Source organism: Tetrahymena thermophila (assembly GCF_000189635.1).
Source record: "Tetrahymena thermophila SB210 genomic scaffold scf_8254486, whole genome shotgun sequence".
NCBI classification, from domain to species: domain Eukaryota; phylum Ciliophora; class Oligohymenophorea; order Hymenostomatida; family Tetrahymenidae; genus Tetrahymena; species Tetrahymena thermophila.
In genome coordinates this window covers 203,307-222,401 of record NW_002476261.1, presented here as the reverse complement: position 1 = coordinate 222,401, position 19,095 = coordinate 203,307, and the positions used below count along the sequence as shown (strand labels likewise).

Below are 19,095 nucleotides of genomic sequence, written 5' to 3'. Positions count from 1 at the left end.
TTTTATATGTAAATATATTGAGCCACTCGTATTTGCTTTACTTAATTAATTTATTAAACTAAAAATTAAATTCAGAAACTATTTTTACAAAATGTAAATGTAAAGTGAAAAATTTTTAGATTTACTAATGCATATTTTTTTAATAATAAATATAAATAATAAAAATCACGTTTAATATTTAGATTTATTCCTATGAATGTGGATTTGTGATTTACTTTTCTTCAAGTAAACATTACTGCTTTTAGTTTCTAAATACTAAATAACGAAGTTAATAATTGCTAAACATTTTTTTCCAAATTTTTTGATATAAAAATATTAATTTAAATAAGTGGCTATGTTAATTTGAATTTTTGAATTAATCAAGAAAATAAATAGTTTAAAAAGTTAGATTTTATTTTTCATCATTAAATAGTCATTTAAATCTTGTTTTTTCTGAATATTCTTTGCAAGCAAGAAAATATACAAATCAATTAATTAATATAAGAATTAATAGTAATTAATATACTTTGTAGAAAAATACTATTAAGTTAAAATACTCGCTTACTTATTTTTTATTAAACAACCACTGCTTGAATATTTTTAAATATTACTCAGAAAATATTAAATAATTTTTATTCTCATAATTTTTATGAATACTCAAATAATGGCTAAGCAATAAGAATTAAAATTATTGAGTGAAAATTTATAATATTCTTTTAGATTATTCTTTTCTCTCTTCTAAATTAATAGTTTAAAATATTATGCAATTTAAACTAATCGATAAAAAGATAAAATTGTTTAAAAAAATCAAAATTTACTAATCTGAAATTTTAATTTATTATGTTTGAGAAAGATAATTAATTCATAATTTTTCTTTACAATTAAAAAAAATATTTGTATTTTTTTATTTAAGTGATAGTGATGGAGAGTAAATAATTTTTGTAATTAATTTAATTAAAAAGCTGTATGAAGTGAACAAAATTTAATTAATATTTGTGTAAGTTAGAGAAAGATGTTTAAAATCAAAGTTTTTTATATGATTTATTAAAAATGGAATATTAAAAATACATTCATTATTTTTATTTATCACTTTTCCTCAAATAATATTCTACCATTTTTCTTTAATTAAATATCTGCTTAACACCTATTATCTGATCATTCTTCTTTTTTATTTAGGGATAGTGAGCTAGTATTCTAAAATATTACCTTATTTATCTTTACTCTTAAGACGGAAACAAACAATAAGGTTTAAATTTAAAATTATAAAATATATAAATAATTATTTATACTTCAAAATTAAAGAATAATTTAAAAAAATGAGAATTATTGATAAAAGAAATTTATATTTTAAAAAAAATGTAAGAAAGAAAGTCAAATATAGTTTAATTAATATAAGGTTGTAAGAAAATTAAATTATCTTAAGATTTAAAAAAAATTATTAAAGTTAATGATTTAAAAATTTATTTTTACTATATTTAATAATTTTATCATGCGATTAAGTAAATTTATTTAGTTCAGTTTTTAAAATATTTTATTAACTTTTACTTTAAAGTTGGATATTTTATTTTATAATTGAGTGGATAGAACCAACTCACAAAATTTATAGAAAATTTGTTTATCATTAATTTTAATTCGAGAAAAGAGACTTGAATTAGAAATCCTTTTTAAGTAAATTAACCAAGGTAAGTTTATGTGCATTTTTTCTTCCTTTGATTTTTCTGATTTTTTAATTTAAATCTTGTTTTGCTTATATTTTTCTTTAGAATTTTACAAAAGCTTTTAGTACATTTGAAACGTTATTGTTAGGAAAATAAGATTTATACTCTCTATAATTATCTAATTCTAATTAAATAAACTATTCATGCTCTTAATTTATTTATTCAATTATTTGATTTTTGTTAATTAATTAGTCTATTTTTTACATTTACTCTGAATACTGCCATTCATCCAATTTTTACTAATCTTAATTCATTGAAATAAGAGGTGAGATAACAAAATTTTTTTATTAAATTTAATTCATTTTTGAAATGAGGGTCTTATCTTAGCTTCCCCTTTTTTGCTGTACCTAGTTGTACTTTTGCTAAATAATTGAGCTCATCACCGTGTTTACTTTTTTTTAATTTAATGGTATAATTGAAATGGAAGTATTCTGAGATGCATTATTAATTCCGATTTATGGTATATTCGAGTAGCTATTAGAACTATTAATTTGATTACTTAGATCACTTTTAGAACAATCAATCACTAATTCAGATAAATTTGTATTTTTTTGCTTAGAACTATTTTCACTTTAACTCCTTTGCTCTGAATCATTCGTTTATTTGTAAATTAATTAATCTTTTTTGTTTATTAAACTTAATTATCTTTGATTTTAATCTAATGAGCAGGTTTTCTAATACAATTAATTTTATAGCTCCTTAGCTTTTTACCTAATTAGTAAAAACTGCTAATGAGATAACTACAAAGAAGAGCCTGACGATAATTCATCAAAATTGAGGCTTTCTTTTTATTCTGTTTTTATTGTTTTATATGATATTGTGTTTGTTACAATATTTTCTGTCATAATTTTTCCAGTTTTATTTACACTTTATTTACTATTTTCATTATCCGAGTCACTTGTTTCAACTTCACATTCAATTACTGGTTATTTAGCATCATAAGTATCAATTGCTTGTTTGTTAGAATTTTGCAGTTTAATTTTATCGCTGTCTTAAATAATTTAACTATCGATATCCTCTATCAATTATTAATAGTATTCATAAAAGGTATCATCTTCTTCTTCTCCATCTATTATCTATATTTGGTTGTTTTCCCATCGAAATGGAGGCACCAGCAAATAAAAATATAAATCACTAGAATTCATGATTTCTTTTTCCGCTTCAGAATCTATGTCATGTAATTCATTGTCTGTATCATTAATACATTGCCATCTTATTTCTCTCAATATTTTTCTTTTAATTAATAAAATATTTAAAAAATCTCTTGCATGTTTTTTTGTGAATTTTACCTCACAATTTTATTTTTAGAGAGAGTGTTAAATTTTTATTAACAACTTCTTGTTTTTTTCTACCTTTACTGTGGTTTATCTACATTATATCTGAAAATCGTTAAAAGAGGATCTCTTCGCTTATCATAAAACGGACATTTCAGTATTTCATGTCCCCTTTAGTCACAACTAAAGCAAGCTTATTCTGTGCTTCGTTTATAGATTGTAAGATTATCCCTAATTCTGCAATAATTTTCCTGATTTAAATATTAAAACTATTTAAGTCGATAAAACTAATATAGATTATTTTTTACGTAGTCCCTAGGATGCTACTTCAATACAGATAAAAAATCTTTTTTACTACAATATGCCAAGTAAGAAGTTTCAGAACTAATAGCTCCAATCTATTCATGATAAGAAGTAAAGAAGCTAAACATACCCAAAGTGTCACCATTCTTATTTAATGATAAAATATTTTAGTTAAGTTATTTGTATATTTGTATTATTTATTTATTTACTTTAGCTACCCCAATTATCCTTCTTTCATTGCTTATTTCTTAAAAGATTTAGACTTCTCCTTAATAAATAAAATAAATATTTTCAGTTTGTTAATTTTCTGAAAATATGCAATCTCCTGGCTAAAATATATTTTCCTTCATGTACAAGCAAAATTGATCTCTAGCTTTTTGACTAAAATTATTTTAAAAAGCTTTACAGCTTGAAAGTATTTTTCCGAAAAATTCCTTTTTAAATTCAGATTATATGTTATGTGATAGATTTTGTAGAATTTCTTCTCCTCTCAAGTGCTTATTAGCCTATGATATATTTTTATACTCAATAGCTTTGAGAATTTGGAGTTAAACTTTTTTGCTAATCTATCGATTGCTTAAATATATATTTATGTCATATTTCTGCTATCTTTTTAAATAATAAATAATTTCTCATTTTTATTTAAAAATAATAATAGCTAATTAATCATACTTATAATCACTCTCTCGTTTCGAAATTTCTTGAAAAATCGCTCCTTTATTTAAATATATTTTAATTTTTTTATTTTATTTATGAATAATTAAAAATTTTAATATTTTATGAAATCATTTTTGGTTATTTTTTCTCAAGATGCTATTAAAATTTATTCCAAATTATATTGATCTTTTTAACTAAATAAATGAATAATTTGGTAGTTTGTTTACCTATTGTATTTATTGAGTAACCAAACAATCCACTACTTATAACTGTTATGATAATAACATACAGCTTTTCAAGATATGATATAGGGACTATATCTCCATATCCGACAGTTATCATAGTTATAAATGCAAAGTAAATGCTATTTATGTATCTAAATTAAACCTCTTCATTAACGAACTCATACTAATTCAGCCAAGTATGCTAACTTCCTCTTTAAATTTCAGATTATGCACAATAGTGAAAACCACAGCCAACAAAATGAGCCATTAAAACAACTAATAGGAGTAGTTTTATTAATTCGAAGAAAGTATTATATTTTTACTAAAGCTAGAAATGTTCATCAACCATACCTATTAATTTTGGAAGCTGAAAGACTCTTAGCATGCATATCCATTAAATAAGCTTGTATTCATCGTTTTAAATTAAATAACTCAAGGTGGTAATTAAGTTAAAAAAGAACTTATATTAAATATAATTAAAAAAAATCTTATTGAGATTGACTATTAGCTATCCCTTATGGTAATAAGCTTAAAAGAAATTTAAAAATATATCTATTGATAATATTGATTTAGGTAATATCTCCAGAAATATTTATTCAAAAGAGCCCTGTGAAAATGATATAGAAAATGATGTTTTAAAAGGAACAAGAATAATTGAAATAGAAATACTAATCAACAATAGAAAATTCCATATTAAAGTAAAAGTATCACTCGGTTCAACAACTCTAAGTTTATTTCTAAAAAAAGTCTAATTTACTGTCAAATCTCCATGGAAAAAAAAGGATTAATCATCTATTGCTTTAAAATGCATGTGTTTGACATTTTTATAATTTTTGTAATACAAATGATCAAGTAAAATTTTGCTAAATTTTTTTACTTTTTAAGCCACTCCTACAAGCTTCCATTTTAATTCACTAGTATTATTAGGACTTTTATTTTCAGCTAATTGAGATGCCATCGGAGTATTTAGCTCTCCTAATTAATTAGTCTTTATTTCATCTTATATTGTAGCAGATGAAAAAAAACTTAAATTTAACTTGTCAACATTTGGAGAGAATTAATCAACTTAACTATTCAAAACAGGTGAGTTGCTTTATTTTAGTTTTAAATTTGCTAGGAATTTAGATTTTCTTCTTTATGAATGCTCTTAAACATTATCTTCTTCGAAAACATTATTTCTGTTAAATATATTAGTCTTGTTGTTAACTTACATATTCTCAAATGTTTCATTCAAAGGAATTAACTATTAACTTTAAGAAGAATTATCTGTTTTTTGTCTTTTTTCACTTCTTGGAATAAAATTAATTGCCAATCTCTCTGAATATCTGCGATTATTTTTATTGCTAAGGTTGATTACCTAACTTCTACTTTAGCTATTTTTATTTTTTTATGAACTCTCTTTTTTATTGTGTTCACTATCAAGTAAAGAATCATCGTTGAACTCAGAAATATCTTTATTAACACTCTTAGAATTAATTTAACTGCTATCATATATTAAATCTTCTTAGTGTTTTCTTTTATTTTCAGTAGTAGCTTCTTCTATGTCAAATGTAAAATCTAAATCATTTTCTTCCTCTTCTAACCCATCTTTTTTTATTGCCTATCTTTCTGAGGAAGCAAATCCAAGCTCAAAAAGTTACCTTCTTTTTACACAGCCAGCTGACTCTATGTTATAATTTCCAGATTTCTATTTTATAAAATCACTTTGCTTTTTGGTTTTCAAAGTTGATTTTCTTTAGAATTATTTTTGAGGAGGAGGAGATTATTACATCAATTCATTCCTACTATGCTCTTAACTTAATTATGAATTATTTTAAATACCAAATTTTATCTCAGATTCATCATTTATCAAATCTATTTATTTATCCTCATATAATTCATTTTTTTCCTAATATTAAAATCTCTAGTTGGCTGAAGATACATTTGATTAGGAAAGCCAGCTTACTTCATCATCAGTATCTTCATTTCTAATATTTTATTTAAGTCTACTTTGCGAAATCAAAAAGTTATGGTTATCCTAGCATTTTTGCTATTCTTATAAACCATATTGTTCAATATTTTAACCTTCAGATTGACTCTCACATTAAAAAATACTTTCCTTCTAGTTACTTGGTCTATTTTTTTACTAATTTGTATACAAATAAGTATTTTAAGTTTTTGTATTTGTGAACATAAAATTCTTATAATTAATAAATATAGTTACTTCTAAAAGATTACATAAAATATACACATTATCAAAAAATATGACATAAAGATCAAAAAAACTTTCTTTTATTCAAAAACAAAAATAATATTTAAAAAATAAGACAATTTATTATTTGATTATTATTTAATTTCAAGCTTTTTTATAATATATTAAAGAAAGTACAAATTAAGTTTTCATATTCAATAAATTATTTATTGTAAAGTTAGAAATTACTTAATTTTTTTGTTTGCTGATACAAAATACCTTATATAAATTATGTCAATTTTGATTCATTTTTATTTTATAAGATGAAAAATGAAATGATAATATTTAAAAAACATAGAATTTTAAATTTAAGTGAAAGTTAATCTTAAATTTATAATTGAAAAAACTTTATCTTTATTATTTAAAACCAAAAAATTTTATTATTTTACATTCATTTTATAAATGAACTATATAAAATCTTAAACAAGTAAATTAATACTTAGTGTTGATTTAAAAATAATTTTATAATAATTAAACAAAAGATAGATATAAATATCAAAAAGTAAGTTAATCAATAAATAAGTAAATATACAAAATATTAATATCTTCAATTTAAATCTGATGAACTGTATAAATATGATTTATGATATACATATATTGACTTTATATGAAAAATAATAAAATTAAAAAAAATATTAATGAACACAAAAATAAGTAAGGAATCAATAAAATTGAAAAATTATAATATAATTCTAAAATACTACAAAACCCCATAAAATAACTACCAACCCCCTACAATATTTTATGTTTGATTGAAGTCTTTTAAAACCTCTGGTCTGCAAAAAATTCGGTAAACGCAGTGGGACGAGGTTAAGAGATCATAAGGTATTACTAAATTTATTATTTCGTAAAATTAATTGATTTTTAAACTTTAATACTCTTGCTCTGCTATATGATTTATTATACAATTAATTATTAAAAATAATTGGTTAAAATTGCTGCTACTTGAACATAAACATGAATAGAAGTAAATTATAATAGCTTGTATTTACTATTAAGTAAATGAATTAGATTTAAATAAATTAAATGATTTTTGAAATCCAAAATATTTATTTGAAAAATTTAATCTAACCTTGTTAACTATTCCAAATACCATCTTTAAATTATTTCAAGCATTTCTTCTACTTTTTATATTAGCTAGTTTGCGTTTATTTCAGCAAATAAATAATTGTTGAAATTTGACAACTTAAATGCAAATTCCATTATGAATTATGGCATTGGACAAAAAGAAATAAAATTATTATTTTCTTAGATAATTATTTGATATTAAGAGCATTAAAATTAATTTTAATAAAATAGAAGTAATGTACAAATTTAAAATGTATATTAATTTTATAGCACATACTTGAATTGAAATTTTATTATTAAACTGATTATACTGATTGCTGGTTGATTTTTAAATAGATTTCAATCAAGATAGCTTAAATTAATGAAATTTACAGAGCTTAGAAGCTTAAGCTAAGTAGTAAATTAATTTTATATTAAATTTGCAAATTGCTTTTAAATAATCTTTGACAATTATGAAAAAATATTTTTTTTATAAAATATAATTTTTGTAGTTTCTAATAAAAATTTTTAATAAATAAACTAAGATTTTTACTAACGTTTGTAAATTAAAATATCAAACAATATATACTGTTTAAATATTTTTTATAAAATTCTCAAATTTAATAAATAATTTATTTGCTTTTTTCATATTTTTTCATTATATGCTTTTAATTTTAATTTTAAGTATCTAATAAATTTGTTGTCCATTACAATATCTATTTATCTATTTGACTATCTTTTTGTTTTGAAGAATAAACAAAAAATATTAATTTTTTTCAGAAATTTATAATAAAAACAAAGAAAAAAAAATATTATAGAAACATTTAATATGAGTTATTTTATTAAAGTTCTATTTTTCTAAAATTTTCTATGTACTCCTACTATTATTATCGTGTTATTTAGTCCTACTAACTTCAATCAATCAAATTAATAAAAAACATAAGTTTAATATGATTATAATTTATTGATGAAAATCTGATTTGATTAGAATAGGATTATATTGTTATTTGAAAAAAAGATTACCTTTCTTTTAAGAAATTATTAAAATTTTTATATAAATAATTAATAGCTGAGTGTGTTTAGAATAAATAAATATAATTAAGTTTTAGGTAAAAAAGTAATTATACAATTAATTTATAAGAAAACAATAGAGAGAATTATTATCTTAAAAATGAAATTATCGATATTAAGAAGAATAATATTAATATAATTTATTACAAAATTGGTTATCTGTTAAATTTAATTCTATGAATTAAAATTAAAATCTTAAGATATTGGTAGCATTTCAAATTTTTTAAGAAGGACCGACCTTTTAGATCTTTATTTGTTATCTGATAAATAGTCAATTGGTATCAGTTTATGGTATAAAATGGAAAAGTTTCATTAAAAAGGGTAACATATTTAGAACAAAATATTAGTTAATTTATAGAATTAAAATGGTAAATTTTTAACTTTTATGATATTAAGCAAATTATTATATCATTTTTTTAAAAAGGTCTTAATCTTATATCTTGGGAGACGGCTTTAGAAGACCAATAATCATTCATATTATCAGATATAAATGAAAACTTCTACTAATTGGATGTAAAAATAACAAGTCATTGGTCATTAGCTGTGATTGTTATTGAAAAATAGCTTGAGATAACAGTTAGCTAATTTGATTTTAAAAATTAATCAAATTCAAATGGAAAAATAGTAATTGATTTGTCTAATTACTTAAACTAGTCATTATGGATTAGTTCTACTATAGTTCAGAGCGTTGGGTTGTATTTAATGTAGAAACATATTTCATATTTAGATTTTTCAAATTTTATCTTTCAAGATGCAGTACTTAAGTAAAATTGTTACCTGCCTCAACCATTAACTAAGTAAAAGATAATATTATTTTATTTTGATTTTGAATTTTCTGAAAATAAGTAAAGTCTACTCACTCAAAAAGGAATAAAATTGAAATTCCACTAATATTCAAGTCACTAATGAATTTTAGCTATAATTATAATAATTCTTAAAATAGAAATCTATTAAATTTTTTTTCTAGTTAAAATAGATGTATAATAATTTAATTTACTGAACCTAAATTAATAAAAGACATTATCATATTTAAAAACCCTTTTTTATTCAGAAACATGTAAAAAGAAAATTGATATTTTTATAAGTTAATTATAAATTATTTTTGTTATTCTTTCATAAATTCATTTTTATAATTTATTTATCTTTACATGAATAGTTAGTTAATATGTTTTTAAAAAATTAATAAAGGGTTTTCAAATAAAATAATTAATTACCTTTGAATATTTTGAACATATTTTAGTTTAAATCCAAAAACATCTGTTTAATTTATTTACTTATCTTTCTTATTTAAATTAGTTTTTACCATTATGATATGCAATTCAATAAATTGTGTCTGCACAATTAAGACACTAAACTAATCTAAAACAAGAAAATATTAATAGAAGAAATTGATTTACCATTGCTATTAATACTTGATTCCAATCAATTCTTTTATGAGTAGGACTATAGTTAAGAAATTTTAAGCATAAATTAGTTCTCAATTGTAATTTTTGCTTCTCAAAATCAAAATGGAAAGGAAATTAAATATCAAGATGGTAATAATTAATAATGGAAATTAGTAGAAATAACAAATTTTAATCAATTTGTTATTATCGAAATTTCAAAGATTGATGAAGATATTTTAATAAAGTGTTTTAGTAAAATAGAATTTAAGCAATTTAAAGTAAATAAATTTGATTTACATCTAGGGCAGAGCTTTCAAATAATAGTTGAAAAATATATTATTGATAAAAATGGTTTTTTATTTAAAAATCACTTTGTATAAATAACTTAAAACTGCTCAATACAAGTAAAATCAAGCATATCAAATAAAGATTTCTGTTTGTTTAATTTAGATACAAAAATAATATTATTTAACCCAAGATTGATGGCTAAAAACAAATTAATAAAATCAAGATAACTTAGTACCATTTCTTTGATTTATGGAGATTTTATGTAGAGTCTTGTAAGGTTTAACTCAACCAATTCTCATTCTTCCATAAGAATTGTAAGCCCAGATTAACTAGGTTATAATAATTTTTTGATTATCGGGTATTTTTAACTACCATAGTAATGCACAAGTCGATGTATGTTAATAGCTGTTGGATAACTTTCTTAAAACAAAATATATCTTTCAATTACTGCTGAAAAAGTTGATTAGCAGTTTGTTTTAAGAGCTATGTATCTAAATAATTTAAAAAAGGTATCTATTACTCAAAATTTTTCTAATTAATTAGCTATGATTGGTTTATACTATTCCTATGACACAAATGATGTGAAAATAATAAGCAGCTTTGATTCTACTGTTAATGTTTCTGGTGGTATTTCAAGCTTTGAAATGCCCACAGGTATAAATAATTTAGATATTTGCTTAGCCTGCTACTTGAATATAGATATGTACAATGATCCAATAAAGTATTATTCATCAGTTAAGATAGTTTATAATGTTGATATTGATAGTATAGATGGAAATTATTTTTATGATGAGCTATCTTAAATCGATAACACAGATATATTAAGTACTTCATTTAGCTACAGTAGCTATGTCTAAAATAGTGAATATAAAACACCATATAATAAATGTTCAACGGGATCTGCCTTTTTTGAAGGTATTTGCATATTGAAAGAACAGTGTTAAAACCTTGATGTAATAAATACTATTTACAGTTCTTTTGAATAAGGTAAATATTATAATTCCTCAAAAAAGCAGTGCTTTAATTGTGGAAGTAACTGTAATAACTGTAATTCTCAGACATAATGTACTGACTGTAGATAAGGATATAATTTAGTCTCTGGTAAATGTGTAAGATGTAATCGCTAAAATCCTTGTGATAATAATTGTCCTTCAGGTTAAAAATTTGATAAAATAAATTAATAGTGTGTGTCATCATTTAGCCAAGATTAATTCAAATTAATCAATCCTTTGCTAAGCAGCAGAATTTTTAATGATAATACAGATATATTAGTTACGCCATCTTATAATATTTCTTAATCATTAATTTTGTGTTATATTAATGTTGATAATAACCCCATTACTCTCTATTCATTTTTAGGAGGACCAATCTTTACTTCTTCTACTATTTTAAGTAGTTCATGGGATTAAGTCCCTTAAGGCTACTAAAAATTTGTAAAATTTTATGTAGTTTTTTATGAAAATGGAGGCCCAGAAGATTTGTATGTAACAATAAATAAAAAAATGGCTAGTTTGTAGAATAATGTTAAAACTATTTCTTCTAATTAAGTATCTTGTGCAGGTAGTGGTGATCGTAAACAATCAATCTATTATGTTACTTTTACTCTAAGAGATACCTCTTCTTAATTTAACATAGCTATATAAAGCTCATAAAATGGATGGGGAGTAAGAGAGATTTAAATAGTAGTTTATAAATGTCACCCAACTTGTAGTAAATGCGTATCAGGAAACACTATATATGATTGCTTAGGCTGTGCTCCAAATTTAATGCTTAATAAAAATTAATGTGTATGCTCATAAGGATAATATATCGATGTAGGAAATTGCTTTGATGTACCTTGTTCTACTTGCAAGTAATGCAATGTTAGTAACTGCACTTAATGTGAAGATTTATCTGGAGATTGCATAATCTGCGATGAAGGATATTTAATTTAAGATGGTCAATGTGTTAAAGCAGAAACATGCGACAGTCCAGACACAGTTTATGGCAAATATTGTATTAAAAATAATGATAATGGGTTTAAAATGTTTTAAAGTAATTAAATAGCAGAGTACTATCATTTCTGGAATACTACTAGCTCAATAATTTCTTGCTTGACTAGATATTGTTTTGGAATACGCAATTAATAATATTTGTATACAAAACTTTTCATGTAAAGCTATAGGAGCTATCATTTTTAGGTTGATATTACTCTTGATATATTTGCGTTTAATTCAATAACTAAAAACGACTATTTGAATTTATTCTTTGATAAGGATTTGCTCTTAAAAAATAGTTATTAAGATGAAAAATAAAAACTCAAAAATTCTCCAGATAGTGCATTTTTTACAGTAACAGTAAGTGAATAATTAGATAACAATCTCTTTTATTTTAAGTTTTACTCAGATTCTAGCTGCTCAAATTCTGAGTGTGGTTATACATGGAACAATATGATTGTTAACTATTGTAAGCCATTTTTAGTCTTTTTTTAGTCGATTTTATTTATTGTGCATTCTTTTCTGAAATAAACAAAATTTTAATATAGAGTTCTGAATAATTAAAAGAAAAATTCTTCAAATTTTTCCAAGAAGAAAGACAAAATAATTTTTTGTGAAGCAGAATAAAAATAAATTTTATTTATTTTTGAATAGCAGAAACGTTATAATTTATTTATTTAGTTTCATTTTAATCAAATCAATTAAAGTTATTTTTAAAAATATACATAGAAAGATGCCATCCCATGTGCTAGTCATGTTAGAATGATAACAAGTTGCAGTCTTGTGTAGATTGTATAGATAATGCATCAAAAGTAAAGGGAAAATGTAGATGTGATAGTGGGTATTATTTCTCATATTAGCGAAATTCTGGAGCAAATTACCCAGGATCTTGCGAATAATGTAACAGTAACTGTCAAACCTGTAATGGACCAGATTTTAGATCCTGCACATCTTGTTAAAATGGTTATGATCTAAAAGATGGTAATACATGTGTTTATTGTTTATATTACATTAATGGAAATTGTGGAGGTGACCAATTACAAGAATTTATAGATTTTTGCAATGATTTAGGTTATAATACCTACGATAATATACATTGTTCTTCCTGTACAGATTCTATTTCTGGAGGTTGCGGAGTCCCTTAAATTTAGAGCTAATGTTAAAAATAAGGATGGATAGTCCTTGATGATGTTTAATGCGTCAATTGCTCTAAATATGTTAAAAATTAATGTGGAGGTGATTAAGATGATGATATAGTTCAAAAATGTAAGGATTAAGGTTTCTTCAACTATAACAGTAAAAGCTGTGCTTCCTGTCTTAACTTGGTTTCAGGCAAATGTGGAAGGAAAGAAATCTCAAGTAAGTGCTCTTCATCTGGATGGGTTTAAAAGGATGATAATTATTGTGTAAAATGCTCTGTATATAATGATAATTAGTGTGGCAATGACAACTCACAAGACGCTATAGACGCATGCTTTTTAAATGGATTTTATAATTCAACACTTACTACTTGTACAACTTGTAAGAATTCTAATTCAAATTCTGATTATTGTGGAGAATCAATTATACAGAAAAGATGTTAAAAAGCTGGGTGGGTTAAAATTGATTCTAAATCCTGTATGAATTGCGTCATTTTGAATCCTAATACAAATTAATGCGGTAACAACGAAAATTAGAAATCTATTAATGAATGCATAGATAGAGGTTATTATTAATTAAATGAAAATAAGTGCACTACTTGTCAAGATACTTACTAATCAGCTTAGTGTGGTGTTATTAATATTGCAGTTTAATGTTATAATGTTGGCTGGGATTTATAAAATTCAGATAGTTGCATTAACTGTAACCCAAAATCCTTGACATTTCATCAATGTTAGTGTTATAGCACTTGTTAAACATGCACCCGATATTTTAATTAATTTGCTTGCACTAGCTGTAAAAGTGGTTACTATTTATATTAAACTTAATGTCTGTAAAAATGTCCAAATGGTTATTAAGAAAAAAAAAATGAATGTGTTCCTTGCTCTTCAAGTGGCAACTGTACCTATTGTTATGGCACTTGCTTGACTTGTAGCTCAGGCTCTGATACAAGTAATCCTATATCTTGCACTTCATGCTCAGCTACAAGAAAGGTTTTATCAGGTTAGTGCGTTTGCTAAGATAGTGAGGATACTAGGTAATCAAATATTAATTGTAGCTATTAAAAAGTTGCTGTTTTAGATGCAATTTTATCAAATTCGGATCCTGTTTTAGGAATAAATTTTGGAAAAGTTCTAAATGTACCATAATCATTTTAGAAAAATCAGTACTCCATGGCTCTTTGCTAATATCTTTTAACAAATGTGACATTGCCATTGCTTGGAAGTGATTCTGCATGTGCAATATCAGGAAAATCCATATTTGTGAATTTAGGTAAATAATTAAGAATAAATAAAAGTTAAAAATTAATAATAAATAGGGAAGACATCAACTATTTTCCATGGCGACAATCTAATATTTAAACCAGTTATTTTGAGCTTTAAAACTTCATCTAATATCCTTATTTAAACATACTTAAATACTAATGTAGTTTAAGATCCAATAATAGGAGAATCTAAAGTAATATTTTAATATCAAAGCCTTTATAATTCATGCAGCAATATAAAAATAACATTTAAATCAATATAAAACGCTGCTAATAGAGGTTTTTTATCTTTTAAATGGATATTAGTTTCATAATCACCATAAGATAATAAAAATTAAAAGCAACTGATTGAAAATTATTTGCAGAATTGTAATTCTTAAAAAATTTTAAATCTAGAATTTTAATAAGGGTTTTTAGTTCCAGGATCGTAAATAACTATAATGTTTTAATATTAACTATTAGCAAATGTGAAATCAACTGAAATAATTAGTTTTTCTACAGTATAATAAAAATTCATCGATCTGTATAGTAGGTCTACTTTTTCCTTGCCTTTTTATATGTAATTTAGTTAAATTTATAATAAGTCTCTAACCATCAAAACAGATATTTCAAAAAAAACTAACAAACATCATTAATATTTTAGGTTTAATGCTTTAATTTAGTTTTAATAATTTTTTTTGAAATATCTATAATTTAAAATAAAAAATACATTTATTATTTTTAATTAAAATTAATAAATATAAAAAAATATATAAATATAGTTATAGTCATGGTGTAATTCAGCTAACAACTTAAACTAAATATTGCACAGCTACCTAATAAGTTATGTAGGTCGAACCTATATATTTATAAATAACATGTGATAAGTTGTACTCATTAAACTATACAAATTCATCATATAACGATTCGCATTATATAATTACTCTTCAGCCTTACAGCTTACCTATTACAGATATTTCTATTTAGGTAATTTAATTAAAAAGTTCTAGAAAATATTTATAAATATTATTTATTTATATAGGTGTTTGCTTACTTAATTTCTGATCCAAATATTAATGCGACTTCTACCAAAAAAATCACAGTGACATAGTCTTAATTGGATGTATAGATATTTGGCGGAGGTGGATTTTATGATACAACAAAAAATATTACTATAAATGGTAATGTAAGAGATTTGGATATCAAAGATGTTAATTAACCTTAAGGTATAACAGCTGTTTGGGAGTGCTATGACTTAGCTTTAGACAGTAATTGCTAAGATTAAAACGGCAATGTCCTAAAGTTTTAATAAAATGCATTATCTATATAATTTATGGCATATACATTTAAATCATATACCTTGTTAAAATTAGTTTTAACAGGTACAAAACCAGTAAATAGAACTTCTTCCGATGTTTAAATGCTCTTGCTATCAGATCTAGAACTACCACCTCTTCAAGTTCATATTGATTTACTTAATCCGTCTTCAAAAAGCGTCAATGCTAATTAAGATATATTAGCTCAAATTGACTATCCTAATGTAAAAAATATTGATATACTTTCATTTTCAGGAGCAATCTTATATAATGATAATATAGTTGGTGTACTCTAGTTTGGATATACAAGCTTGAAATTTCAAATATGGAATTATTTTAACTCATTTAATATTAGTAACAATTAAATTTAGCTAAGATTTACTGTCTTTAACCCATTGTATGTAATGCCCAGTATGTACACAATACAGCTTTAAGTAAATTTACCTCCATCATACTGCAATTTTTCAGTTACGCCTTAAATTGGTCTGGCTATAAATACCATATTTTTTCTTTAAATGGAAAATTGTGTTGATGCAAATGAGCCTATCACATATCAGTTTTTTTATTATTTAAGTGAAAAAGACTTTGAATTCGAAAAATAGAACCCAAATTAAGTTATGCGTCGCTAGCTATGTGATCCGACTTAGTAGCACCTTCTTAGCTCAAGACTTCCTTAGGGTAATATTACTCTGCTGGCATAAGCTATTAATTCCTAATAAGCTATTTCTAATTTAACGTTGAGTGTAAAAGTAGAATTACTTTCGTTAAGTGAATAAAATTACATTGATTTAATTTAAAATTATACAGAATAAGTAAAGAAATTATCACCTTCTGATACAATATCTGAATTATCTATACTGTGTGATTAATTTGCAATAAATACTTAATATAAATAAAACGCTAAAATAAACTCTTTAAAAGTGGATATTTTATAATAACTAATAATTATGTAGTAATAAATATCAGAAATATCCCTTTTTTAGACAGTAGTGAGTAAATCGATAGCATCTCTATTATAATCAGGGATAACATTTACTGAAAAAGAATAAAATAATCTATTTGATTTTATAATAAATAATCTAGAATCATCTTCTTAGCTGAATAGTACATTTCTTGATATTTCAAAATAAAGATTGTAGTAAATTTTATTTGATTCTCATTAAATCTTAAATTATATTTATCTGAGCAAATAAATATCAAATAATGAATCAATAGTCCTGGCCATTTAAAAAATAAATAATTATCTTTAAATTAATTCTATTCCAAATCAAGATCCAGTTTCATTTTAAGGGCAATATATAAATATTACTTCCAAATAAGTTACATAAAAATATTTATGTTCTAACTTCATTTGTGATAATCAAAGTTTAGAAAATGCTACAGATACTAAACTATATAATTTCTCAATAGTAGCCTATAAGCAGAATCCATTTTCATTAGTAGCTTCATTTGCTAATTATACATCAGAATTAGTTAAAAACAAGATAAATTATTCAAATTTTTCTATTTAAACACCACATATCAGCATTAAAAATAATAAAATAGAAAAAATTTCATAATAGGCTAGGCTGGAATTTGAGAATAAAGTTGCAAATAAATCAAGAATTTCAAATTTAATGTGTGTGTCTTTAGGTTCAGATAATAGTATGAATAAAAAAAATTGTCAAAGTGTTTTTAAAAGTTCATCTAACTCTTTTTAATGCATTTGTGAAGAATTATTGCCAACAACTATTATTGAAAATTTAGATAGCTTGATAGCAAATAGTAATTTAGAAACAGCATTTAGTAGTGATGGATTATATAATATTGAGCATTTCAAAACATTTTATGAGTATTATATAGTATGGGTAATGTTTATTGCAACCTTACTTTTTATTATCTTTTACTTAAAAGGTTTATCCTTAGATTCTAAGTAAAAAAAATAATCTGCTAATTAAAAGCAAAAATAAATCAATAAAGTGGTACCATAGCAAATAGAAGGTATACCTATACCTGATACTCCCTTAATTAATTCTGGAATGATGGATCAAGCTAGTAAAAGATTAATGATAAGCAATTTGAATATTTTAGAAGATCGTAAAAATAATGAAAATAACCCTGATAGCTAATTTTAAATGTTAGAGAGATAAATCTAAACTCCTTAAAGTTCAGTCATGAGAATTTCTGATGCCTAATTGTTCAATCCAACAACTATGAAACTTACTAAATAAGGATTTAAATACAGTAAAACTAGTATTTTTAGCATCATAAGTCGCTCTCGTCTACAACAGAGCACAGATCAAAAGTAAGTAGAAAATAATGCTCAACCTAATGAATTAGAAGATTAATAAGAAAATAATAGTTATGTAGATGAATAATCTGCATAAAGATATGCTAAACCACTTGATAAATTAAATATAAATTAACAGCTCTAAAATAAAGATTTTTAAATGAGTAAATATGAAGATCAAAATGTTAATAACAAAGATTATTTAAAAAAGAGTTAGTTTACTCCAAACAATCTAAAGTAAGGTTTAAATGAAAATTAAAAAGCTAATCCTTTAAGCATATTTGATATAAATGCCTAAGGAAATAGCAATAAATCAGATAATAAAGATATTAATAACAATGATAACGATGAAAGAAATAATAAACTATAACATTTTTATCAAAATTTTTAAAAATATTCATTCATTGCTTAAATTATGATATTCCATAATTTCTTTAGCATCTTTTTAATTTTTAATCCAAATATTAGTCGCTCTTTAAGATTTTTAATATTTTATGTAAGAGTGGTTCACTCATTAGCTATATCTGTTACTTTTGATAAGTAATATAACTTTGAATAAAACATCATGCTAGCTCTAATTAATTCTATATTAATTTCAGCAGTTATTAAATTAGTAATGATTTTATATGGTTCAAGATTTTTAGTTTTTAGACTGATTGGTAAGCTATTCACCTTGACAGTTCTTTTAACATATTATTATATAATTTTATCAATTGTTAGCGGCGAGACAAAAGAATATTCAAACAAAGCTATTTTAACTTTCATGCTATATTTGTTTATGGATTTGTTGTTGATCTCAATGATCTCTGCTATAATTCAAAAATATGTAGCAGGTTTCCTTCTTCGTACATAGAAAGAATAGTTAACTGGATGTAAGCTACTATTATACAGATTATTTGAATTACAGCTTATTATTCTCAAATTTTAAAATGATGAAGAATGAGTTATTGTAAGCTTAATTAATAGGTATTCATA

The 19,095-nt window shown here is 23.4% G+C and overlaps 3 protein-coding genes across 3 annotated transcripts; 2 read left to right on the top strand and 1 right to left on the bottom strand. All coding sequences in view use genetic code 6, as the record gives it.

Annotated features, from left to right (window-relative positions):
• Positions 1-1,597: 1,597 nt before the first annotated feature.
• On the bottom strand, positions 1,598-6,328 carry TTHERM_00558210 (cation channel family protein; the record flags this gene model as incomplete). The annotated part of the gene is made up of 7 exons (XM_001022384.2): positions 1,598-2,930; positions 2,987-3,222; positions 3,280-3,420; positions 3,484-3,883; positions 3,947-3,989; positions 4,159-4,615; positions 5,033-6,328. 7 exons carry the CDS (start codon positions 6,326-6,328, stop codon positions 1,598-1,600), a joined length of 3,906 nt encoding a protein of 1,301 aa, XP_001022384.2.
• A 2,834-nt stretch (positions 6,329-9,162) lies between these two features.
• TTHERM_000558209 (hypothetical protein) lies at positions 9,163-9,814 on the top strand (the record flags this gene model as incomplete). Its single annotated transcript, XM_012799270.1, has 2 exons — positions 9,163-9,300; positions 9,800-9,814. The coding sequence occupies 2 exons, from the start codon at positions 9,163-9,165 to the stop codon at positions 9,812-9,814; spliced, it is 153 nt and encodes a 50-aa protein (XP_012654724.1).
• Positions 9,815-10,370: 556 nt separating this feature from the next.
• On the top strand, positions 10,371-19,063 carry TTHERM_00558200 (bowman-birk serine protease inhibitor family protein; the record flags this gene model as incomplete). Its single annotated transcript, XM_001022383.2, has 5 exons — positions 10,371-12,621; positions 12,882-14,564; positions 14,611-15,115; positions 15,318-15,522; positions 15,578-19,063. 5 exons carry the CDS (start codon positions 10,371-10,373, stop codon positions 19,061-19,063), a joined length of 8,130 nt encoding a protein of 2,709 aa, XP_001022383.2.
• Positions 19,064-19,095: the final 32 nt, after the last annotated feature.